Source organism: Pyrgilauda ruficollis, unplaced genomic scaffold (genome assembly GCF_017590135.1).
Source record: "Pyrgilauda ruficollis isolate IOZ18807 unplaced genomic scaffold, ASM1759013v1 scaffold18, whole genome shotgun sequence".
Lineage (NCBI taxonomy): Eukaryota > Metazoa > Chordata > Aves > Passeriformes > Passeridae > Pyrgilauda > Pyrgilauda ruficollis.
Genome location: NW_024516984.1, coordinates 4,914,820 through 4,941,650, shown reverse-complemented (window position 1 = coordinate 4,941,650; position 26,831 = coordinate 4,914,820). Strand labels below are relative to the sequence as shown.

The 26,831-nt window shown below is 37.3% G+C and overlaps 1 protein-coding gene across 3 annotated transcripts; it reads right to left on the bottom strand.

The window, feature by feature from the left end:
• SNX16 (sorting nexin 16) lies at positions 1-26,831 on the bottom strand. Of its 3 annotated transcripts, XM_041464490.1 has the most exons (9): positions 26,132-26,730; positions 25,340-25,376; positions 21,784-22,248; positions 17,558-17,644; positions 14,070-14,218; positions 9,456-9,525; positions 4,806-4,942; positions 1,801-1,917; positions 1-1,539 (listed from the first exon to the last, which is right to left on the bottom strand). In XM_041464490.1, exons 3-9 carry the CDS (start codon positions 22,153-22,155, stop codon positions 1,434-1,436), a joined length of 1,038 nt encoding a protein of 345 aa, XP_041320424.1. In that variant the 5' UTR covers positions 22,156-22,248; positions 25,340-25,376; positions 26,132-26,730; the 3' UTR covers positions 1-1,433. The 3 variants fall into 3 exon arrangements, with proteins under 3 accessions (XP_041320424.1, XP_041320423.1, XP_041320425.1); XM_041464489.1 differs by lacking the exons at positions 25,340-25,376; positions 26,132-26,730 and adding an exon at positions 26,772-26,831; XM_041464491.1 differs by lacking the exons at positions 1,801-1,917; positions 26,132-26,730 and having other exon boundaries at positions 25,340-26,082.

Here is a 26,831-nt window from a genome sequence, read left to right as displayed (position 1 = left end):
TTTTGTCCATAGTTTTATTTCACCAGGAAGGTTTATACAGTTCTGCATAAAGGTCATTGTATGCATAGCCTGAAGTACAAAGCTCCCTTTGAAAACTCCAGCACAAAGACACTGCATATTGACAACATTAAACAACGATGTGGGTGGTATAGGGCAAAAAAACAAAAAAAAAAACCAAACCAAAAAAACAAAACAAAACCAAAACAGCATTCTTTCTATTGGAAAAGCATAATAAAACAAGGCACTTTCAGGAAATAAGTGAAGAACAGAAAAATGCTGTATCAAAGATTCCACAGAACTGACCCAGAGCGCTGTAACAAAATTCTGCAGTAATGAACAAGTAAAATACAAAAAGGCACTACATAATCCTCTCCCTGCAACTCCCATTTCTCAACCAATTAGCCAACTGAACTTGGCACAATGGAGTCTTAATTATAAAGTGCATCTCCTGTCTTAATACATTTTGAAAAATAGGCTATACAACATAGGAAACAACATCCCCATGTGTACAATATATTGAAACAAAAATACACTGCAACTAGATTCAATCTAGTTATCAACTGTGCAGGAAAAAAATATGGCTTCTTTACATGTCTTTCAGTAGCCTCCATATAATCTGGAATATTTTTAAACAAACATGAATGCATTAGCAAGGTGGTAAGAGGTAGTGTTCTGAGTAAAAGGCAAATTTACAGGTTTTGTTGTTACATGTTACAAGTATATAACAAAGATATCCCAGATTTTCAAAGCAGCATTACTGAACAAAAAGTATTACAGCATGCTATCTTGGGATGAAAATACACAGTGTTTTGGGGGTCTCAGATCAGTTCTTTCAGCAAAAATGACCATTTTACAACGTCCAACTATGATCCCATTGGGTAACTGCTTTTCTCTTGGTACTGGAAGTTTTCCTGTTGCATTGCATAAAACTTCCAGAGAAGCTTTCTTCAATTTTAGAATTGAAAACAAACATTTTTTCCATTCCTATACAAATGAGTCCATTTTTACTTTAGCAAGCATTATTTTATGGCTATAAGAAAACACAAATACCAAACAGATGAACACACCAAATGTGTCACAACAGTGGCAATATATGACATATGAGTTAGATGTGTTCCATGATTTAATGTGAAACTTTTGCCATTCTGCTAGGAAAGTCAACCAAATTGTGTATACACACACTACCTAAACTTTAGCTGATTTTTAGCCCTTATTAGACTTCAATATATTAAATATATAAAGGCTAGATACAAACTGAAATCAAAGCAGCACTGGATATATTTCTTACATTAATAATTTGTAAGGATTTATGTAAACATTCAATATGTGCATTCTTGCTCTTTGCTGTGAATTCTTCACAGCTACTCTATGATCCTACCCACAGACACACCCTTAACATGAACCTTTCTCAGGTAACAGCCGCTGCTGCTCAGCTATTCTTCATCCGTGGTATAGGCTACTTCAGCAACTTCAATTTCTGGGACAGAATTTCCAGCCAAAGAGCCACTCCAGCATGGCTCATGGTTCTCTTTGTCTGAGCTGCAAAGACAGATCAATAAGTGCAAACTGGTATGATTTTCTATAGCCATTTTAGGCAGACAATCCACAAGACACTGACAAAGCTTTTTTAACTTATCACTTATTCCAGATCTAAAATTATCTATCCTGAGGGCCTTTAGGCAGCAGAGAGGTGCAGTAAAATGCTGAATTTCTCAGCTGTGCAGAATTAATGCAAGACTAAGCATTTCAAAACACATACTTTAAGAATAACTAAAATACAAGTAAAATAATAGTATTTACCAGCTGTCCTCACCCAGGGTACCCTGGTCTGCTTCTACTGCAGAAGACTCCACCTCACCACTGCACTCACTTTCTTCTCCTGACATTTGACGAGTCATTTTTCCTAAAGATAAATCCCTACAACAGATAAGAACAGAGTACCACCAATCCATACAGCAAACATTTGTCACTGAAGAACTCTTTGTTTCATTTTAACCCTGGCAACTTCTGCAAAAAGACTGAAAGTAACCTTTCAGTCTCACTCCTGCATGCCCCATTTCTTTGACTAGTACAGAGATGGCAGGGCTTGCACTGGATAGCTATTTAAACAGTTCGTTTGCTCCAGCTGCTTATTCCTGAATTAATTTCAGTCCTCTAAATCTCTGAGCTGCCAAGATGATTAGAGGGATGGAGCACCTTTCCTATGAGCAATGGCTCAGAGAATTGGGATTGTTCAGCCTGGAAAAGAGAAGGCTTTGGGCTGACCTAATTGCAGCCTTCCAGTACCTGAAGGGAACCTAAAAGAAAGATGCAGAGAGACTTTTTACAACAGCCTGTAGTGACAGGACTGTCCCCCAAGGGAGAATGGCTCCAAACTGAAAGAAGGTAGGTTTATATTGGGTATTAGGGAAAAAAATCTTTATGGGGATAGTGCTGAGGCACTGGTACAGGTTGCTCAAAGAAGTTGTGGATGCCCCATCCCTTGAAAAGCTCAAGGCCAGGCTGGATGGAGCTCTGAGCAACCTGGTCTAGCGGAAGGTGTCCTTGTTCATGTCAGGGGGTTGGGAATTAGATGATCTTTCAGGTCCCTTCCAACCCAGGCCACTTCATCATTCTCTGGTTGCATGACAATTTGGTAGCTTCACAAAATTCAAGTCCCAGAGAAGTGAGTATGACTTAAGGTAAAAAATTACATTCAGACTAAGCCACACATATCTTGCCTAAACGGCGGAAGGATTATAACCAAAATATATTCAAAAGGAAGACAGCAGGATGACAAAAAGATTTCCTCAATAGTTTCTCACTGTAACTTTACAAAACCACACACTAAGTTTCAAAGCAATACATCTTTCCATTAGTAATAAAGACAATTTTTTTCTGAATGGCAACACAAGATAATGGTCCAGGTAGCTTAGCTACAAATGGTCACGTAGATTGACCAAAGAAATCCTTTTTTCCAAACCATTTCTCTATGTGGAAAACTTACATCAATTTAGCATTGAATTGGAAACAAAAGCTTGTGATCCACTTTGCATTTAAAGTGATACTACTGTATTTCTTTCTTGTTTAAAATTGCTCTAACTACTGTTGTTATTATTTTATTTTAATGCATTTATAAAATGCATGCATTTTATGTAAAGCCTTAGCGGCACTCTGTAACATGACTACCAGCCTATGTTTGAGCCAAATCCAGCAATAATGTAATAGTAATCCTGCAGTTCTCAGGACCTGTCCTCTTCTACCACACATCCATTGTAGGTACTTGGCCTTTAGAGCATGTAGGCATAAGATGCTTAATTATTGCTAGGCCATCAAATAAAAATTCTACTTCAACAAGGCCAAAGACAGACACAGTTCTTTTGGGTTCATTTACCATCAGACAAGCTGAAGTTCTTTACTGAAAACACTTGTCATCTTGTTTATTTTTACAGCCAGAAGTCACAGAAATTATTTTTCATCAAGATTTCAGACACGATGTGGCTGACTTTCACTAATTTTACAGGTCTGGGAAATTAGCAGTGTGTTTGAGTATTTAAAAAATGTAATCTATCTTCAGGGAAAACACTAAAATATCAAGTCCCTTTTTGCTATTCACGCCTTTTTATTTTCTGTCACACAATTTCCTATCATGATGTTTTAGCCAAATGCAAGTTATTTAACTTTTCCTGACTATTTCACTATTTAAGGCAGCAGCATGTCATAACTTTCTTAACAAACAGGGGAAGGATCTTCCAAATGTGTTTATTTGCCTTCAGGAGTAAGCAACAAACTGAATATGGTATTCTGATCAGAATTTTCAGTCAGCCACAATAATTGCATTTAAAGCCTTTTCCAAAGGTAGTTCACATTTTAAGGTGTGATTTGTTAGTCAACCTGGATATGCTGGACTCAGCAACCCATTCAGGTATTAAAAGTTATTTCAATTTTTTTTATAATAAATTTCTTCTCTGTCTCTGGTCTGACACACATGCAGAGGGGATCTTTTTTCATCTGATCTCATGTCAGGAAGAGATTCTTTACTGTGAGGGTGGTAGGCACCGGAACAGGTTGCCCAGAGAAGTGACTGCTCTATCCCTGAAGGGTTCAAGGCTAGGCTGGATGGGGCCTTGAACTACCTGGTCTAGCAGAAACTGGATGATCTTTAAGGTTCCTAAATAATTCTATAATTCTGTGAAGTTCTAATGGGACCATAGGAATTCACTCTTTTGCTAAGAAAATGCCGCAATACTGACTCAGCAGCTCTAATGGGACACTGGATAGCACAACATCAATTCCTCAGCTCCTGCTACAGAATTTAGCAGACAGGTACTGTTTTCCCTTGGGTTTAAGTGGACAATCTCCCATGCTATTTAAATGGAGCTTACAGCACCTCATTCCAAGCAATTCAGAACAAAATTAAATTATTACAGATATATAACTGCTTGATCACTATGCTCTGTCAAAGCTTTGAGTACAGACAGAATTTTATAACTCAAAGCAATTTTCCCACCCATCTCTAGCAGGGCATTTCACATTTTCAGCATTTCAAAAGCAGAACAAAATCTTGCTCTATCTTTACAGGAGTTAAAGGATTAGGAAACAATCACAGTTACTTTAGAGGGAAAAGATAGGACAAGCTTCTCAGTCATTTGTACTAAATAGCTTTTAGCCAGCATATGAGAAAGAGCTTACTGAAAATATTGCTTTGTGTGTAGTTATGTAGGGAAAATGGTTTCCAAGATACAGCTAAAGCTGGTTCTTGTGACTAGACAGAGAAAATGCTTTCATGGAGATAACGTCCTAAAACCCTTAAAATTTCTACATACCTAATTCTTCTTTCAACAGCATCGATATGAAGTTGCTTTTCAGTTAATAATTTCTTCAGTGATTCAACCTCCCTTTGTTTTTCAAGCAGTTCTTTTTGTAGGCGATAATTTGTTTCCTCCAGAGTTTCACAGAAAGCCTAAAAGACAAATTTAAGTGCATCTTCAATTTAACTTCAGTGAACTGCCTTTACTGACTTTTCTCTTAGAAATATCAACCTGCAACAGTATTATAGCCGCTTGTCTTCAGATTGATTACTATAAAAAGCGATGTAAATTAAAAAAAAAATTCTTATCTTAATAAGGTTGCTTTGCTTTGAATGATGAATTTATTATGCTAAACTGCAATGCAAATACTTTAATCATATCATGTGGGAGAATGGATTGTAAAAGAATGGAGATGGTACTGTGGGCAACCTCACCCTGATGAGTTGCAGCTGCACTAATTACCAAAGAGTGGAAGCAGCCTTGCCCTTAACAGGTCACAGCTGTGTCCACTAGGGATGTGTGTTATAAGAGTGGGTTGGCCAGCAGTAGAGAGAGGAAGGAGTCAGTGTTGCTGTCTGTGGGAATTCACAGAGGAAAGGTATGAATTATACTGTAGAGTAATAAACTGCTGATGCTTGCCTCCATTTTTGGTGTCAGTTGTGTGACCCCACCATCAGTATAGTTTATTTGTCTCAAAATGAGAGAGATACCAGAAGAGTAGTTCCTGATTTTGAACCTTTTTGCCTACATGGAACATAAACTGAACTTCCTGCTTCCTTTTCTCATGGTAAGTTTTGTTTCCACATGATTTGAAAGTCTGTTTCAAAGTATCTATGTATTCCCATGATGTGAGGAACATTTGGATTAAATACATATTCTTTCCTTACCCAGGATAAAGACAAAGCTATACAGTTCTGTACCAAACACCTGTGACAAATAGGAAATCATGACAATCAGAAGACCAGGAAAAAAAAAATTTTGAAAACCTTTAATAGGATGCTGTGAACACTAACTACTCAGCCATGACAAATATGCTGGCTCTCTGCTGAGCATGGCACGTCTGTATCACACACCCTGATGGATCTGTCAGTGAGCAATTGCAAAACCCAACGTGATGAGCCAGTGTCTAATGCAACATCCTCTGAATACAGGAAATGACAGAAGAGCTGGCACAGAGCCTCCTCATCTATTACTGGAAAGCACAAGTCTTCCAATAGTAATGTGCAGCTCTGACTTAATAATTTACATGTGCTCTATAAGTAAGAGCCCCACATGGGAGGCTTTCTTGGCTTGCTATTACCTGCAAGTAACCACCAACTCAGAGTCTACTGAATATAAACATTTTATACAAGCTCAATTAAGAGCAATGCTTTTAAGATCCTGTTTGTCCTGAAGTTTTAAAACAGGCTACAAACATCAAGAATATACTATCCTTTGCTTTAACTGAAGCAGTCTCATGATCTTTAAAATGTTAAGTCTTCCTGTAATTATACAATACAAACAAATGAGGAGTTTTCAATTCAATAACCATATTTTTTCCATGGAATTTTAATTTATTTTAGACTCAGATAGCAAATTTATCTTTGTTGACAGGCACTTGAATACCAGTCATGAGTTAAGCCATAGCTTTATTCATGTCTACTAGAGCCAAGAACATGTGTCATGCAACTTACTCTTGACACAGCATTTATAGTGATTGCTTTAGCTATCACTCTGGTTAAGCAGTCATCCCATTTCAGCCAAGTCACTTAAGTAAATTTTTCTGCTCTTGGTAAAAATATTCAAGGTTGCTGATATCCTAACAGAAAATTGTTCATAATTTCCTAAAGAATATAATTAAGTTTATTATTTCAATCTTTAGATGTATGCACATGAAAATTTTCCTACACCAAAAATAGATAAAAATATTGCACAAGTGTTGGAAACTGTTTCATTGTTGTGAGAACTGAATAAAGCCTTTGGGAAAAACTCATCTCTATCTGCAATCTGGGTATGAGCTTCCCAAGCAAACACAGGCACTGTTCAAAACTGAGTAAGAAATCATCAGTATATTCTGAAGGATGCTGCAATAGCAGAAAAGTGAACCAAAGCTAAGAAAGCTCAGTAGACACTGTTCCCTATCTTGTTCTTTAGATAGCTGGACACCTGGAATCTGGAACAGTTCTAATACCCAGGCTGGACTAATTTTTCCTGAATTTCTGAAAGGACAACCAGGAGACAACTTTGCTTCTTTCTTCAGATCATGAAACAGAGATTGCTGGGAAAAGAGCTGTGGAAACAACTACCAAGGATATGACCAAAAAAAAAAAATTAGTGAATATTTTGCCTACTCTTCTGTGATTAAATTTCTTGACCTAATCAGCTTCTAATGGAGCAGGTATCTGTATCTCTCCCCTGGAAAAGATGTGTTTTGGCAAGTCCTTGGGATAACGGAATAGACATGAACCAAATAGAAGATATCCATATTTTCCATTATTAGGAAAACAAGATTTTTTCTGCAATGCTTTGGATGGTAATAGAAAGGCAAAACAGAAGTTTTGAGATATCTTTAAAAAGGAACTCCAGGAATAAGTACATGAACCTTGGTGCTTTTCCTTTATAAGGCAGTTCAGGGAAAGAAAAAAAAAAAAGCAACAAACAGTAAGGGATGGATATAGATGCTTTTAGTGTGCAGGAGTTTAGGATTTCTCCTAACAATCAGAAGCAAGATAAAAAGCATGGCCACAGCCAAGGATTTCAGGCTGAGCAGACTTCAAATCTCTTCAGAAACCTGCTTAAAGAAGAATCCATGGGAAAACACCTTGGAGCAAAGAGGAGTCCAGGAGAGCTAGTTGATATTTAAGGATCACCATCTGCAGGGTCAGTAAGTACAGCTCAACAAGTAGGAAGTCAAGCCAAGGTTGCAGGTGGGCTGTGTAGATGAGCAAGAGTCTCCTGAGCTCAGACATAAAAAGCAACTCTACTAGTGGTGAAAGCATGGAGAGATGGCACAGGAGGAATCTAAGGCTGCTGTCTGATCTTATAGGGACAGGATTATGTAAGTGAAGGACAACCTGGAGCTGAATCTGGCAAGGCATGTGAAAAGAATCAAAAAAAGGATTCTACAAGTACATCATCAACAAAATAAAGATGGGAAACCATGGACTTGTTGTGTTGATTGGAAAAAACAGCCTTGAGTAATTCCTTCCCTGCAGCCACATGGAAGGTCAAGACAAACTCATCTGCAGGGGGGGAAGACCAGATCAGGGAGCACTTAAACAAACTGGATATACTTATATCCATGAGACCTGAGAGGTTGCACCTTTTTACTGTGCTGGTGGTCAGCTACTGGAGCAGGCTGGACAGAAAGGCTGTGAAGTCTCCTCTGTAGAACATTAAAAACCTGACTGGACATGGACCTGAGCAACCTGCAGCAGCTGACCTTACTTGAGCCAGGAGGGCTGGAATAGATGATCTCAAGAAGTCCCTTCCAACCTCAGTCACTCTATAAATAAGGTGGGGTATCTCTTGGAGAATTTTATAACAGCAGTCTCAACAGCTTCACAGAAATGGGTAATAGCTAAAACTACACAGCACAGCTATTTTAATGGTTTGATTAAATTCCAGTGGAAGAAGAATGCAGATTTCACCACAGCATGCATGACTGAAATTTCAATGAAGAAGGTACTTAAATTTTTTTAAATTATGTGAACAATTATGGTAATTTAAAAAAAATTCATCAGCTTAAATATCAGTAATGAAAAGAGATTGTACAGAAATCAAATATGAGCTTGTGACACAAAAAAGATACTGAATCTTTCACATGCACATAGCAATGTAACAAGAACCAAGGCAATCCTACTTACATGCAAAACAAACTGGCAGATATAAATTTAGTTGAATGAGCATCATTTAACATTCATAATTTCTGTAAGACTAACAAGGTATGTACAATTCAAAAACACAGTTATTCTATAAAGTAAGAAAACTAAGATCATCTGCTCTAGACAACCTTGATACTGCTCTGCATGTCAGTAAAACTTATTTCTAAGAAAACAGACTGAAACACACTTATTATTTGTTCATTGTGCTCATAAGCTTGTTGAAAGGCTGCTGGTTTACAACACTACTTGACAATACTTAGTTTTCTGCAAGAACACTATTTTTAGTCGTGAGAAATAATAATTTAACTGCATTCATTACATGAGAAGGCATCCCTTCCCATGACAGGGGTGTTGGAAGTAGGTGATATTTTAGGTTCCTTCCAACACAAACCATTCCTTGATTCTATGATACTGTGATTTTACAGCAAGAAACATTTTCCTGCAAAACCTGAGATCTAAGGTATAAGCACTGTAACAATGTGCTGAAAATAAACTTATAAAATCTCTCCTTATAGTCAGTAGGTGCCTTATATAAGTAGTTGCTTTACAAAGCAAACTTCATCCATGTCCCAAAAAAGGGCAAAAAAGATGATCTATATTTTGGGACAGGGATGAAGTACAGCAGTCAAAGACAATCAGTGTGTACCAATTATCAGACTACACCCATTCTAGAAACACATCCTTTTGTGATTTTTGTGAAAGAACAGAAAGTGTTTAATTCTGTATCATTACACAGATTCAACAATATGCTAAAAACATCTGCTTCTTGCATTCTGTTTCTATCCTACTACTTAGCACTTACCCTGCTTTCTTCTAGACTGTCAAAAGGACCCGGAGGATCATCCAGACAAAGAAATTCTCTCACTGCAAGGCTTTACCAAACAAAAGACAGTGAATTACTGGAAGTACAAAACCAGCAACAACACTTAAAAATGATCACAAAATGGAGGTATTTCTTTAAGTGACACAAAAAGTTACACCCTCAAATTTACTCCTAAGTATTCACAACAAATAACAAATAAATGGTTAACAAGCTATTAAGCCTCAGTTGTATGTGTTGACCAGGGACAGTATTTAGAATGTAACTTATGAAGATGAGTAAGCAATTTTAGAACACGATTTTTCATGATTTTTAAAAAATTTCATAGAATCTGTTGCTATATGATAATTGGCAAGTTTATCACTTTGATATTGAAAAGGTTTGAAAAATTCTCCTGGAGAAAAATAAGTATTATAAAATTAGTACTATATGATGGATGAAAAGTATGCTGTCAAAATCCATATGCAGATCTTCAGGTAGTATCAGGGGATTTAAGCATAAGTATTGCAATCTGTACACCTGTCTCCATTTTTCTAAGATCATAATCCATTGACATATACACATTATGTAATTTTTATATATACAGTGTATATTTTTATATAAATAATAGGTTATAAAATAATAGAAGACAATATGTCATGGATCTACTACACAGCCATCTCTGAATACACATTTCAAACTAATGCATTCCATTTGGATTTGTGTAACAGTTGCCATTTCTCTCTGTGCATTGTTTTGCAAAGGCCAGATGAAAGAAGCAGGTGTAATCCTGTGGTTTACTACAGAGTATTTTAAGCATCTGTCTCATTCTGTCTTCCAAATTTAGACTACTTTTCACAGAACTCCTAAACATCTCGGAACATGTCCCTTCAGCCACCTTTTTAAGACTTTCCTTCTCGGTTGTATTAATTCTTCTTCAAATAACCTCGAATCAGAACACTGTATTCACAATTATTTAGCAAGCAGTAACTTAGGAGCAATGCTTTGCTTGTTCTCACTACTATAAATCATTAAATCTGCTCCTACTGCAATGAGTGCACAAAAATGAAAAATGTGAATCCAAACTTAATTTCCTATCTTTTCCTCCCACCTGGGTCCCATGGAAAAGGTGAGGGCATGTTTTCCAATCATTCTGCATTTGACATTTTCACAAAGCAAAAACACAAGAAAGGAAACTTTCATCCACCTACCATCCTAATCAACCAGCTTCAGCTGTGGCAAGCAAAATGAGCAGAAATTTCTTCAAACACTAATCATTCATTATATTATCACTTTTATTTTTAAAAAGACTCTAAAGAGCACTTACCTCAAATACACTGAATATTTACTTTGTTGTTTCTTTATCTAAAATAGGCACCTGATGGCATGAACGTTTACTCACAGCCTATCTTTGCTTTGAGATTCTGCTCTGACCCTGCTCTCCTCTCCATGTTATACCTCTTCCTTTCACTTCATGAATGGAAGATTCTGCCTTTAAAGTACCACAGGGATCTCTCCTGTCCTGTGACAGAGCTTGCTGTACTCGTGTGCTGGCTGCCGTGCCAGCTCTAGGGAGGGCAGCAAGGGGCAGGGCAGCACATGGGATCCCTGACTCAAGGTGACCGAGTTCCTCCCTTCCAAGCTTCTTATACAGGGTGGAGACAGGACAGCTCTGTCATCTATATAAAGCCAGATGATGCTTCTGTTTAGCAGGTTAAACTTCTTTCTCCCACTTCATGAGTTACATGAAATTTTCCTGACCACTACTTAACTCTGTGGGTGGATTTCAGTTTGATCTTTCACTGAATCTTCAATACAACATAAAACATGAGTAGTCTATAAAACACAAACTCTAAATTTAGCCACCTGCATATATTATACTCCATTTTATTTTGAAAATACTTTGTGAATCTAGATTTATTAAAAAATACATATACCAAATGAGGTCTCCTATCCCTGAAGAGCAAATTTCCCACTGTCAATACTGTATATAAAGAGAAATAAAACAGACTTCTCTACAAAGAAAAAAGGCTTTTTTGGTTTAGGTCTGACCCAAGCAGTTTGACTTCTTTGCAAAATGGGAGAAGTAAATGGTGAGCTTTAAAGGAGAAAACAGGGTGAAATGCTCACCACTGCTCATGTGAGGTACAAGTATTAATTCCCATTAATAGTAAATTTATTCTCTGGTAAGGAGGTAAATATATTAGATGGATCAAATCTCCCTCATTCTAATCACTTCTTGAAGAATTCAGACCTTCCATAGATCTAAACATTAGAATCATATCAATAGGTTATAAAATTTATGAAAAAATTTTGTTTTCATGCAGAGCCCTACACGGACAAAAGTTCTACAAACCATTTCAGTTAACCATCTCTTCATTAGCCAAAAGACAAACTGATTCCACAAACATTTTATTTTAATTCCTTTTTGTATCTGATAAACAATGCAGCCTAAAAGTTATAGTTTGGAGTTTTTTGCCTTAAACTATGATAAACACTATTTTGTCCAATATGGTCCATCACTAAGATACAAACAAGCCTGCTGAAATGCTGAACTAGCTGCAACAATATGAAACATAAAGACTTCAGATCTATTTAAGCAAGTCCATTCCATTCACTAGTGTGTCTCCAGCAGCATAACAAAAGTTACATTTAGGGATGAGATTGATTCTTTTTAGCACACCTATTATTATGTAATTTAATTATTAGGAAGTTTTTAAACTTCTCAGCTGCATACCTCACCCATATAATCATATTTAATAGCTACTTACACAGAAACTCATAAGTTGAGCCCAATTTCTTTTCTAAAGCCTTTAAGCTTTGTCTCTGACATCTCACAACAAAGCTTTGCTACTCAGCATGACATACGCTAGGATGACTATGAATCATCAAAATATTAACATTCTGTACTCACCTTCCTTCTCCCCTTTGATGATTTCACACACCCTGTTTGCTCACCTAAGACAACAGACTAAAGAGAACTCTTGCAGGGGAGTTTTTCTGCAGCTTCATCTGTTCTTGCTTGTTTTCTCTGTACATCTAACAGACACCTCCTTTGAGAGGGAATGCTGTGTTTTAGCACTGAACTATGTGGAAGTACAGTTCAGATTCCCAGAGCAGTAACTTCTTTTTCCCCTTTTAAGTTCCTCTAATGATTTCAATGAAACTTTTTGACTACTGCTGAGTACTGAACTGATTCAGAAAACTAGTGGTATCAATACCAATAGTTATTTTCCAAGTTGCAAAACCAGCTGAGTTCATATATCTGTATGGGTGCACTTACTGCCACTTTCTACTTCAAGACACAAAAATTGATGTTAGTCACTCAGTACCTCAGGATCCTTCTACAATAGTTTGTGATCTCATTGTTCATTCCATTCCCCAGGTAATTTCAAGATGTCCTGAACGTCAGTGTCCACAACTGTGATCTAACATTCTATTGGTACCACCCCTAAATTTCCATCAGTCCTTTTCCCCTTGTCTTTTAACCATTTTATATGAGCCCTGTCATAACTACTTGTTTGTCTCTACAGGAAACATGATATCATTTTTATTTACCTGCTTACCACTTTGAGAGTTTTGTTTTTTTTACTACAAGTAGTACCAAAGTCAGACTCATGTAAAAATCCCTATTTTCCAGACTCAGCAGTTAAATGTCTTATAAAAACATGTCAAATGTAGTAATACCCTTTCTACTAAAAAGTAAAGCAGCTATGAGCACTATATGGTCTCACAGTCCCACACCCAACATGAGAATTTGAAAATTTTGTTCCTTGAAAATTCTTGAGAGAATTAGGTTTGCTTTAGAACACTTCTTACTCTTTCTTTTGAATGAAGTTTCAGATGATGACAGGTTCTCAGACTCATTCCTCAAAGAATCTCTAGTATAGCAACCTTTTTTATTTCTGGTCCTGGCAAAGATTTTAAAACTAACTGCTTTGCCTCTAGCAAATTGCTTACTTAAATTCTCTTCTCGTCTGTAACAAGATTATTTTACATTTCATTTGTCAGAATTACATTCTATTAATTTTCCTGCTTTGGAAGAATCTCCCACTTTGTATAAAAAAAAAGATACTGTTGGAAAGAAATCTTTGCGCTTTGCTGGCTTAAACACATCAGGTTTTCTAAACTATTAAGACTTTCTTGATTTGTAGTTTACATTTACTTAAGTACAGAAGTCTGTAAATTTTCATGTCATGTCAATAAAAAACCTGTAGTTTAATACACATTTTAAGAACTAATTGCATAATAGTGTAGGTACTCTCCATTATGGAAGCCTAACACACCTAGTATAAATTAACAATATTATCAATTCTGCATTAAAATCAGAAAAGTAATGTTTTAGGAATAAACATGGGACTATTCTAACATTTCAAATATTACAGCTTTTAGTTATCCCTGTACAAAATACTGCAATTCCACTTTTCTTTATGCTAAGATGGGACTAATTTAAAAGGACACCGAATAATTCACATAATGACCAAATGCACAACATGAATGTTACTGAAATCCCTCACCACACTGCCTGAAGGTACATTGCTGGAGTTTAGGAGTTTTATAAGAGAAGCAGGGACAGAAAAAAAGCCACAAATGAACCAGCAAAGGTTAATCACCTACCAGTTAGCAATATCTTTGTGAGCTACTAGGTTCTGGAGGAATGCCTGCAACCCCAGCTGTCGATCTTCCAAGAAGTCATGATTGTAATTATCCTTGAACCAGCGCTTTGGTGGAAGGGCCAACCGAAAGCCTGGAAACATATCTTTCAGCTGAAATTGAAATTACAGACAAAGAAAAGAAAAAAATTTGAGAAAAATACTGATTTTGCCACTGGCACTGACTTTACTCAGATATACAAGATATTTTTGACTTCTGCTAAGTTCAAGCACAAGGTAAGTCTCAACCATAAGTACAATCTAAATTACAGCTTAAATTGCGGACACAGCTCTGTCTCTTGCTGCCTTATGCAATAGAGTGCTTTGTATTTTTCCTCAAATTTAACACATAAAAATAGGAATGAAAACCTTTGCTTTGTTATTTAATGTCTGAGTCTGCTATTTAAAGCATTTGAGTCTGTAAACCTAAGAAAACTGAAAACAAAAAGCATCAAATGAATAATAATTTCAGTGGTATTTCTTCTAAAGTGCTCAGGGATAATAACTACTACATATACATATATACAGAATAAAACCCCATTTCAGAGCTACAACTCTGCAACTTATCTTTCTTGGGGGGTAGAAGAATAAATTACAACATATGCATGAGATAGTTCTTGTAATTAGTAGTTCTTTGTACACCCAGAATAATAACTTTTCAATATGCAAGTATGGCTCAACCCCTAGTAATGTGCAAAACTGCATTTCTGAGTTACTTAAATAGCAATGAGGTATAGTTGACATCAGAAATACCCAGATTTTTTCTTTGAATTCGGAAATAAAATGTACAAGTGGACGAAAGCATAAAATTAAACAACAATGAACCTCTCCAAGGGTGCCAATTATTCTTCTAATATATGCATGATAATAAAAAAAACTTTAACACTTTGATAAAAAACAATCTTTCAAAGTTATGCTTGACAAAGAAAAATCTGGGAGAGGATTTACAACCAACATGAAAAAGCAAATAGGTTTTATAAAATTTGATATCTCAGCTGCCACAAGAATTGTTTCATCATTTTTTCTCAACACAGGATCTAGCCAACTTCTGTCAGAGATGTTCTGAATACACTGATTATATTATTATGAATGTTTCAGTGATAGAAAATTCTAATGGGCAGCTCTTTCACCAGATTAAGTTTTAGAAAATTTAGAACAGATACTGCACTTCAAATAGAATCTCTCTACACACTCTGAAGGAAGAACCACATTAATGGATCACCTTTGCTTATGTAATTATTGTTTTACAGCACGAGGTGCTTTTTAAACATGACAAATATTGTTTATTCAAATAACCCATGATAAATTCTGTTTCCTTATTTACAGAATGGTTTATGGTCAAAGCCTTGCTCTTTATTTCTGGATTTAATTACTTAAGTATGTTTTCCTGTTACTGAATTCCGTCTGGATATTAGACCCTTCTTTATATCTTTAAGTTTATCTTTGGTCCTCCGAAGTTCCTTCACCTCCTACCAAGTTATCATTAACACCTTATACATAAGAATGTATCTGAATAGGACAGAACCCACAGATCCACAGAATGTAACAAACTGTTAGTTGTACAGAAGACTGCAGATAACCATTGCTGGGAAAGCTTTTCAACCACACAGATCTCTCCTTAATGGTACTTTTACTTCATTTGTCTGGTCACATGGATCACGTAATTTAATTCTAAGGAGAGAGTACACCTACCCACAGATTACTCCTTTTGTGGATGAAGAATGTAAGACTCAGCTGCTGTCAGTGGACTCATTTTCAACAGCACAGTCCTGGGGCATTCTTTCTTGAGCACTCCTCAGACACAGCAAGAAAACCCATGGGTCAGATAAGTTATTCTGGCTGTGATTGCTTGCTTGGATCCAGCACCCTTCCTACTCCGTCCTACATCACTATGTGACACACTACACATCATGTGAGTCACAGTCTTGGGGAGACAGGGTGAACTTCTTGGTTCTTAAGACTGGCCATTTCATTATGTGTTTTCAAACTATTACTATATTACTATTTTGTAATTCTCTACTATTTCCTCAAAGGTGGTATGTTTAAGCTCCTAGAGCTGACATTTCTCTATTATAAAAAGTATAATGTCTTACAGACAAAGAGTAAATGGTTTACATGTGTACTGAAAGGTGAAAAAGCTTCAGACAGTGACATAAATTTAAAAAAAAAATAGAGATTTTTTCCTTAAAACAGAAATACTAATACCTAGAAATAATGGTAAAAGCCAAATATTTTTGCCAAACATTTGATGGCAAAGACTATGTGTAAAATTTAAATATTTATTCTAATAGCTATTTTGGAATTTTAAGTTTCAAACCATTGACAACCACACTAAAAGTCAACGGAGGTAAGCCAATTCTTGACCTATACCTGATATAGCTGATGAAAATGCAAACTGCTGTACGACTTGACTTCCAAAATCTGAGTTGAAATACCAAGATCATTGTCTCAAAAGAAGTTAGGCTTTTGCCAATATCAAGACATTCCTTAATTTAAGATAGACTGTATTTAAAACAGGAATTTCTTCAGAAAGAAATCTCTGAACTAATTCACATTTAGCAATTTAGTTTTAGACACCACTGGTGTTTCAAAGGTAGCCTAGAAGATATTCAAATAGGTCAAACCAAGAACACAGAGAAATTTTTAAGTTCAAGTCCATTTTCAAAATTTCAGCTGAACTTAGCTACTAGTTGATTAGGCACACAAACTCAAAGTGATAACCTGTACAAAAAATCCCTCACAATGGGTAAAGAAATAAGGTTCGTGTTGAAACATGGAAGAACATTCTAGCAGAAAGCATGTTGAACTGGCAATGAAAAGGGCAATTGTTTCTCTGCTTTTGACAGGTGAACACTATTCACCAATCATAAAAATCTGTGCTTTTCAGACAAGTATTTTTTCAAGTATTCTAAAAATATTAAGTTGTTGGCCCAGAATTCCTATTCATCTGGTGCTTCCTCCATCTTTAAAGATCTGCTATTGTATTTCACTATTAACTCTGAAGACACTGAAAACAACTGAAGACTGACCAACATACAAAAAACATATTTATGCTCATGAAACTTCAGTTTTATGATGAACAAAACTAGAGTTTGTTACACAGAAAAGAACTAAATAACTACTCGATATTCTTACAAGAGAATACAAGCCCCTAATTCTATTTCCATGCAGGGGATAAATATTGAAGAGTTAATTCCTTTATCATATAAACTAGGAATAAATATAAAGTTTGAAGCACATTAACAGCTTCAGATGAAGCTGTTACATCTTCTTTACATCAGCTGTTTAATGTATCTTTGAAAAAACGAGGAATCATATTTTTCCAGTCATTAATACAGTATGTGTTTTATATGCATTAAAATCAGAAAAAAAAATAGAAGATAAAACAAAAATATAAGACATGAAAGAAGTGAGGTTAAGATAGCTGAGAATTTACCAGTTTATAATTCTCACCTTGTCATTAAGCCTGGAGAAATCTGTGTACCGTCTGAAAACCACCCAGCTTTCCTCTGGACTTCTTTTCACCAGTATTTTGTATACCTGTGTGGAAAGACAGAAATATAGGAAAAATGTGCAAAACTTCACACTGCATTGTCTGGAAGGCTAAAATGATTCTCTATTTCTTAATGAAACAAAACTTGTGGATAAAAATATCTCAATTAGAGTTAAAGAAATGCAAATAGCAATTATCAGTACAAGGAGTTTAAATTAATTTCAGAATTTAAGGAAGTAGTTCCTGTAATTCCTAAATACATACAACTATTTCTGTCTGTAAGAAAGAATGTATTGCCCAGCAGAACAAAAGGCTTGGTTATCAAAAAAGTAAGGGAAGTGTGTTTCCATGATCTACTTTTAACCTTTGCTAAATTACAGTTTTACTTATTGATCCTGGAGGCCTCTCTATTTTTAAGATGACTGTTAATAATCAAGTATTTGATTATTGTTAATAATCAAGTACTGTGATATTGAAAATGTCTCATCTGACTTGCTTCACAAGGAGAAATGATGCAGAATAAAATTACATCCTCCACTGCATTTGTCTTGAACATTAGGTTTAGTCTTCCCAGGCAAATATGATTTCACTAGAAAGCTGCACCAGAATGATTATACCATCACTGTGTAACTGAAGTAATGGATATTTGAATCAGATTTAGCAAGACAACAGCACAGCAGTACCATACTCCTATTTAAAAGCAAATGGATAAAGAAACAAAACAATGATGATAATAATACTACAATTACTTTTTAGGAGGATTAATATTCCAACGCCTGAACACAATGATCTAACAACACAACTTTAACTAGAAGACATTAAAGAGTGTCTAATGTCATAACCTTACTCTCTCCAATGTAGGGAAAGACAGGTTCTGCAATTGTACTGGGTTATTTTTCCCAGTCTGTAGGTAAAAAATATAATACAAGACAGAAAAAGGTACTTCTAGAATCACAATGATAAATGATCACTATTTTACCAAATTCTATTTAAAACATTTTCTATTCTGTTACATAGTAAAATCTTCTCCAGTATGTCATGCAGTCACAGCAGGTTGTCTTAGCTGATAAGTCTATTTTTCTTATTGCAGTCCCAACATGTGATAACCCCAGTGCTAGCCAACTTCTGTACAGGTCTGAGACTGTTTCTAGCTATTTTGTATTCCATAATATATTAAGTTCCAGATAATTATAGAAAATACAGATAACTATGGTGCAAATCAAAAGCAATTTTTCAGCAAGTACTTCTCTTATCTATGTTTTAAACACAATTTCAATTTCAAGACACATCATCTGTGTTCTCATGGATTTTGACAGAGGAAAAAGCTATTAGCTTTTAAAATTCAAGCTGCAGGACATGCTTACAAAACTAGCATTAAAATATAAATTTTCTGCCTTGTATTTTATGTATAAATGCTTATTAAAATATTTTATTACTTTACTGTCATACTAAATGTATAAACAGTTTTATTTTCATAAATAAAATTAATAACTAAATGCAAAATTGTGAAGATTCTTTACTGGTACACAATAAAACACAGAACAAGAAACTTTGGAATATGTGTGTGAATTTACTGGCCAATTAGTATTCTATTCTTGTATTCTACTCTAAGTTCTGCAAAAGCATTGTATACAAGAAAAAAATGGAGTGATTTCCAAGTGAACATTAGATAACTTTAAAAAAAAAGTTCACCAATTACAGTGAACTTAACTGCAACAGGGAGTGCAATCAACTTGTGATTAATAGCCTCAAAATTATGGGAAACCTGAGACAAACATGTTTGGTTTTCCTGAAAAAGCTAAAAAAAAGGTGGTTGGGTGTTTTTTGGCTTTTCTTTAAGGTCTGCAATTAGTGAGTAAGAATAGAGTATTACAAAAACACCTCTCAGTTCCTTCATACAAGATCTTGGGAAAAAACACAAATTAATTCAACAAATTCATTTTATTCCACTAAATCATGAATTGCTTTATTCTATAAATAGAAAATCATCAATGAAAATACACCCATATGTGGCAACATTCTCTGGCTGATTCAGCATTTTATTACCATTTCTACTTGGCAAAAAGAAAAAGGAAAATTAAAAGGAAAAGACTGCTAATTGAACATTCCATGAGCCCAAATTCATTTAAGACTAAATGTTTACAAGGAGATATTTTTCAGCCTAGGTTTTCTCTCCCATAAGCTTCAGCAACCATGTACTCTAACATGCACTAATATCTAACTCCCAAAACTTGGACATCATTCAGCTTAATCAGATTCTTATTTTTGGAAACTATGAGATGTGACCAACAGTAAAAAAAGAATCCAGCAATTGAGTCTCCTCTCTTTTACATGGGATTTAATTTGCTTTCCACTGTCTCCCACTGTCTTCTAAATCTCACTGATTGCAAAAGCAACTAAAATTCTTAGGACTAATTACTTGCTGGCTTTAATGCACAACAGCAAACTGCATGCAGAACATGCAACTGAAAACAAACAGTTAATTGTGTGGTTTCAGAAACCAGCTCAGCAATAGAAGTGAAAACAGGAAGAGCAAAAATGCATCCAAGCATTTTATAGTGGAAGAATGCTTCACTTGTACTGTGACCTGGCCTTCCACATACAATAATGAGACAAAGTTGTCATTGTTAATACAGAACACCTTACAGGCACACTGGACTATGTCTTGGCTATGTCTTCAAGAAAGACAAGAAGGGCAACAAGCTGGTGAAAGGTCTAGAGGGTAAGTCATGTGAGGAGTGGCTGAGGGAGCTGGAGACATTTATCCTGGAGAAAAGGAGGCTCCCTACAAGCACCTGAAAGGAGGCTGTAGCCAGGTGGGGGTCAGTCTCTTCTCCCAGACAACCAGTGACAGGACAAGAGGAAATGGCCTCAAGCTGCACTAGGAGATGTTCAGGCTGAACAGCAGGAAGAATTCCTTCATGGAAAAGGTGGTTAAATGTTGCAATGAGCTGCCCAGGGAGGTGGCGGAGTCATAGTCCCTGGAGGTGCTGAAGAAATGACTGGATGTGGCACTTTGTACCATCATCTGGTTGTCAAGGGGGTGACCAAAGGCTGGACTCGATCTTAGAGGTCTTACCCAACCTAAATGATTCTGTGGCATTTGCAGACTAATCCTTGTACACATAACAATATCAACTGTTGTTTGGTTTTGAAGGCTATTATTTAAAACAATTTTTTAAATTTACCCATGAAAAAAAATTTTGCTCTTCTCTTATGCTAACATGCACGAAGATGTTAGAAGCTGAAAATCTCAGGAAAAGATAGAGTATCATTCTCAAATAATTAAAAAGCATCATTACTTAACTTTTTGCTAAAAAAATCTTGTTTTCATTACTATTTTAACTGTCATAAAGATTCTGCACTTCTCTAATCTAAAAGAAAATAGGAGGAAAAAAAAAAGCTTGTCTGCTATTTCCTTCTCCTTATCCATTTCTGATTAATATTGTTCATCTTAAGTAATATAATTAATAATCAGTAACAAACAGCCATCAATCCCATAAGCACTGCTGTACTATCTCAAAGAAATATTTCAACAACACGCACAAAAACAAATATAGGAGTACATTGGAAGTGGATATATTTATGGCATGCAAAAAAAATGAACTGCCAGCTACAGTGCACTTTGAGGAAAATCAATACAAACCAGTTAAGCTGCTGTTCTGGCACAAGATATGGCATAAGCAACTTCCCAGTCTGTTTGCAGAACAGATTTCCCCTTACTAAAAACTGAGCTGGACAAGAAGGTGAAACTGACATGTCTGCACTTTAACAGAAATATTCTAAGTTACTTATAACTACAAAGGGCTAATGTCAAGGTTTCTTATCGTTCATGTTAAATAGAAGACTGCATTTTACTCAAGAAGTTTAACTACACAGAACTTACTCAAGTTCAATTTCACAAGGAATTGTAGCTGCAAGGAATTCCTGACTTTTCCAGCAGAAACTGATACATGAAACAGAATTAATTCCTTCTATTCTATATACACAATTACAGGAAAGACAGCTTGCTAGTCCCAGTTTTCCCACCTGTACAACAAGAATGGTATTTTCCTGTCAGGAAGTACTTTGAAGCTAAACTGGCAACATCCCTGAACTGCAGGATTCAATCCTGAAAGACAACTCAAAGCACATTCAATTGCTATCTTGTCATTACAGGATCAACTATGCTATGCCCAAAACTTACAGTGAATTTTGCCCTCTCCTCCATCACCTCATAGCCCAGAATAGTAGGTGTGGATGGTCGATCTTCCCAGGTCCTGGAATCTTCATTCTGCTCTGTTTCTTCTACAGGCTGAGTACTGTATTCTATGGACGTATCCAGACCTGTAAATTTAGTCCTAACAAGGGGACTGCTACACGCAGATGACGTGGAACCAATCTGGTCAGGCACGTTCATCTTTTTAAAACTATCAACTGTAGAGTCCTCCAGCTGTCCTTTTGAGGAGCTCGAACTTGTTGAAACGCTCCCGAAGGAAGAACTTCTTTGGTTTCTGTTTGTAAAGCTGGATGATGAACTTCCAATAGGAATAGGAACAGGAACATATGGTGTTGCCATCCTTCATGAAAACAAGCCCTCAGTTTTTGGTCCAGGAATTTAAGCTTCATTCACCGTGTAAACCATGTTTCCTCTTATTTTCAGGAACAGTACCTGCAATTAAGGACAGAAAATATTGCTGTCATTTTTACATCAAAGCAACAGAGCTTTGGGAAAAAAATCTGTATTAGCTCTGAGATGGTACATAGCAGTACTGATGGTAAAACATTTTCACAAAGAATCTGGCTTCATATAAAATGGTGCTTTTAGGTTAGATCTCAACCCTTTGACAGACAGCTTTACAAAAGTTCTGTTTTCCACAACTACTAAAATTAAAATGGCAGAGGTAAAGCAAGATTACAAAAGAGAAAAATCCTTTCATCTTTTAAGAATTAAGTGTTATCTGGTTTTATCCAAAGAGTCAGCAAGTTTTCTGGCATATAAGAAGTAGTTTCAGTGACTGTTTCATCTAAACAGTACAGGAGGTTTTCTCAGAATAGGTTCTGTAAGACATCCACTGCAGACTATGTGAGCCAAACACACAGGCAACAATATACATGACATGAATCAAAAGACATGACAGCAAACAACGTAGGTGAAAACATATTTGCATATTACACATTCACTGAAGCATAATGGATCTATTTTCAATGCAAAATATTTTTTCAAAACAACTCTGTTGTATATAACGCTGCAGACATTTGTCACAATGTAAAATGTGCACATTTTCTGGAGCCTGAATTGGAGCAATTAAGTTTTACAAACATGCACATCAAAAGCAGGGTTGTTACAGCAGGTAGTTTTCCATTCCAGAAGATTAAAATGGGAAAAAAAAGTGTACAGAAAAGAGATAAATAAAAAATTTAGTATTTTTTCTTCAACAAAAGCATTTCAAATGAGTCTTTTATGTGCATGTGTATATATTTCTGGGAAAAAAAAGCAAAATAAAATTAAGACAGCAGTATCAAACTGCCAAAAAAGCACCATCTCCTCATTTTAACAAAGTACTCAAAGAAGAGCTCCTACAAGAAGCAAATTAAATGCCACCTCTTTGGATTAACAGGATTTGAGCCATGATCCATTTACCCACGAATAAACTAATCAACCAGGAGGCTGCAGGAAGCTGTGAAATGGGAAACCACCAACCTGATTCACATCAGACAATCAATCATCTACTGCAGTAAAACCAAATGAGATTCCTAATTGTGACTATGAAGTGATGCTTTCCCTGTCTTGCTCTAAATTAATCCTAGAGCACAGGAATAAAGACATAAATTTTAAATGAACCAGCATGAGGAAGACTGAAAAATTCTCTAGAACAAATTCCTTGAGTGAAGGAAAGAACAAACTTAGTCATCCTTTCAGCTACATCAGGAAATCTTCACACACTGTCAGTCAGAGAACTCAGTTAACTTGACCAGGAGAACAATTTCAAACTGACAGTCATTTCTTCAGAATATCTCTGCTTCACTGTGGAACGAGGCTGGGCACTCAGCAGCATCTGAGGGAGCTGAACTGTCAGTATCACAAACCCCTGCTGACTCACTCAGCTGGTCAGGGATGGGATTTGAAGTATCCAACAGCTTCTGTGGCAGCACAGTCCTGTGCTTGGTTGTGGGAGTGAAGCCACGTGTCAGACATCTGACCTGCTTCAGCCTCACTCCATGTGAGAGAAGCAAGTCACACCTGTCCCTGAGACAAGATGTTCTCCTGGAGCTACACCATATCTAAATCCCTCTTTTCACCCACATCTCAGTAATAAAATCTATTTTCTGCCTTGAAAAATAAGCTCTGCAATAATTTCTTTTTAATGCAAGGTGTGAAGCATTGTCTGACAAATTTTCTCTAGCAATATTCTCTGAACAATATCTAAATGAAACACTAAAAAAGGTAACTACTTTTTCACTTGCCACTTCAGTGACTCTTCCATACTACCAGCACAAGGAATTGAGAGCATGCCTTTAAACAATGTACCACCCAGTTATGTTCTTGGGAGGTACAGGATTAAAATCCTGTAAAAGGAAGAACCTAAGTGAGTCCAGACTGCAAAAAATCAAACAATCTGTATGTAAAAAGTGATTACCCTCTGTTGCGTGACTGTGAACCTGGAGTGGAAAACAAACTCACATCTCAGGGGCTCTCTGTTGAAGCCAACCTAGGAGTTAATGGAATTTTAAGATGCAAAAAAACCTTGTTCTGTTCATCACTTCATGAAAAGAACCTAACCAAACCTAAAACTGCACAATGACATTTTCACCACTTACAATAGCTGTGAACAGTCCTTCCTAGAAGAACTTCTTCCTTTAAAGTGAAATGCCAGTCAAGAACTTACTATCTTGAGCTTGTTTACTTATTACACATTACTCTTAACTGCACACGAGTTTCTGAGCAGCTGCACCAATCTGACAAGCAAGAGAGCTCAACACAGACCACCCTGAGGATAAAGCCCTTGGTGTTGAGAGGCCAATGCCTGCACTGTATGTGCTTCAGCAGCTTTCATTTCAGACCAGCTCTAATTCGGTACCACTGCCTGGATGCTCATTAGCAGCTGTTCTACACTAAGCCTGCTCCCAGGGTACATTTTCTGGTTTAGTCTCTTTTGTACTCTGCAAGGCCACCCCAAATTGCGAGTCGATGAGTATTAACGGTGGTGATGACACTGTTTTCTTCTGAAGGCCATTCTTGACTCAATCTGACACAGTAAGCATGCCCACAGACAAATAAAAGGGTCTGATGCTACTGGTGTCACACACAGATTCCTCTAACTTTAAAAAGTAACAGGAAAGTATTCCCTGAGTAACAGAAATGTCAGGTCAAGTGAGCAAATAGCACACAGCTCCACTTAACTTGAAATTTTTTTTCGTAAGAAAAGTTGAAAGAAATACACAAAAATATTACATTACTAGACTCACAAACACATATATATTCTTAAATACACAGTAAATCCATCTTCAACTGTAGAAGTATCACAATTTCCTAGTATGTAAAATGTTTACAACAGGGTTCAAAATCAAATCAATCTGCACTTTATGAAGGCTACTAAATAATAGAAAAAAATACAATGCTCAAACAAGGTTCACAACCGTAGGAATCCAGCCTTATCTACTAATACAGTTTACTGCCAATTCACGCAATAGAAGGAACTGAGAACAATTTCATTAAAAAAAAGAATCGTTTTAGACAAACCATGTCACCCCCTACTTACCTTGGCGCAGCAGGGAGGGTTTTTGCTCCCACGCCAGCTGCACAGAACCAGCAGAATCATTGCAGCATACCAACTTTAAGAACAAACTGCTCATGATACCTATGAGATACCCCAGCTACTGCACTTTCTTGTCTAGCTATTTAATTGACTTTCTGCAAGAAATTTGCTTCCTATTCGGGACATGTATTTTGTTTAGTTTGATTCCCAGGTGTGAGTTAAGAACGAAAAGAGAAGGAAGAGAACATTTGCTGGAAGCGCTGAACTGCAAGACCTGAAACAGGATAGGACAGTCCCGGGAACCTGGCTGTCACATGCTACAACAGCAGCGTGACACCAACTTATCCTGGTGTTTACAGCAGCCACCTCCCTTTCTGCGGGAGAAGCAAACAGGCTGTAATAAAACCACTTAAAAAGGGTTTGCCTGCAGCTTGCAGCTATTGCAGTACCAAATCTTTTTAAACTAATGGCTTGTATATTCAGTGAGAAAGATGCAAGCCACACGATTCCAGGATAATAGATTAGAAACAAAACAATCCATACTTAACAGGTGTAATTGGATTTAGAAGACTTTTAGCTATGCAATACTATTTGTGATCTGGTTACATATATTCTGCCTCTGTTTGGACAACGCAGGCAAGCTGATCTCTGATGTTTAGGATTTAAGTGTTACTGAGAAAAGTCAGCTACAGAACAAGTGGTATAAAGAAACAACTTCCAAACTTAGGTTTCACGATTTTTTAAACAGTCATTCTGTGCCCACTCCAGCCAAGTTACCTAACAACATTTTTTTACCTGCTTATGGACTCAGAATAGGGGGGTCTATTTATCACACCTGACACACAGAGGAGTAATTGCTGCCCCGAAGAGTTTGTTACGGAACTAGAAACAACTGCGGGCACCTCGCACCCAAAACCAGCAGGTCAGGGAGCGCCACTTCTGACGGTTCTGAACCCGAGGAGAACCAAACCAGACCGGCCGGCACCGCGGGGGCAGCGCCCGGCCCGGCCCGGCCCCGCCGCCGAGGCACAACGCTCGGGGAGCGCCGCCGCCGCTTTACGTAACTCCAGGGGCGGCCCCGAGCCCCTGACACCGGCGAGACCCGGGAACCCTCCCGGTACCTCCGCACGGCTGCGGAGACCGGCCAAGTAAACACCTGGAGGCGCGGCGAGGCCCCGCCCCGCCCCGGGGAACGGGGGGTTCCGGAGCCCGCGGTGCCGCCGCCCGCCGCCGCCTCCCCACAGGTGCGCGGGAGCTCCGACAGCTGCGCGGAGGCGGCGCGGGCCGTTCTCGTCCGGCGTGGGACGGGCAGCAGCGAGGTTACACTCCCCCGGCCTTCCCCGCACGGGCTGCCCACTGCCTCACTCCCTCCGTGCCCGCTCCCCTAATTCCCGGTGCTGGCGCTCCCGCCCGCCCGCACGGCGGCCTGGCTCACCTGCTCCCGCCGCGCGCGCCCCGCTCCGCCGCGCCACCGCCGGGCCCGCCCCGCGCGGGG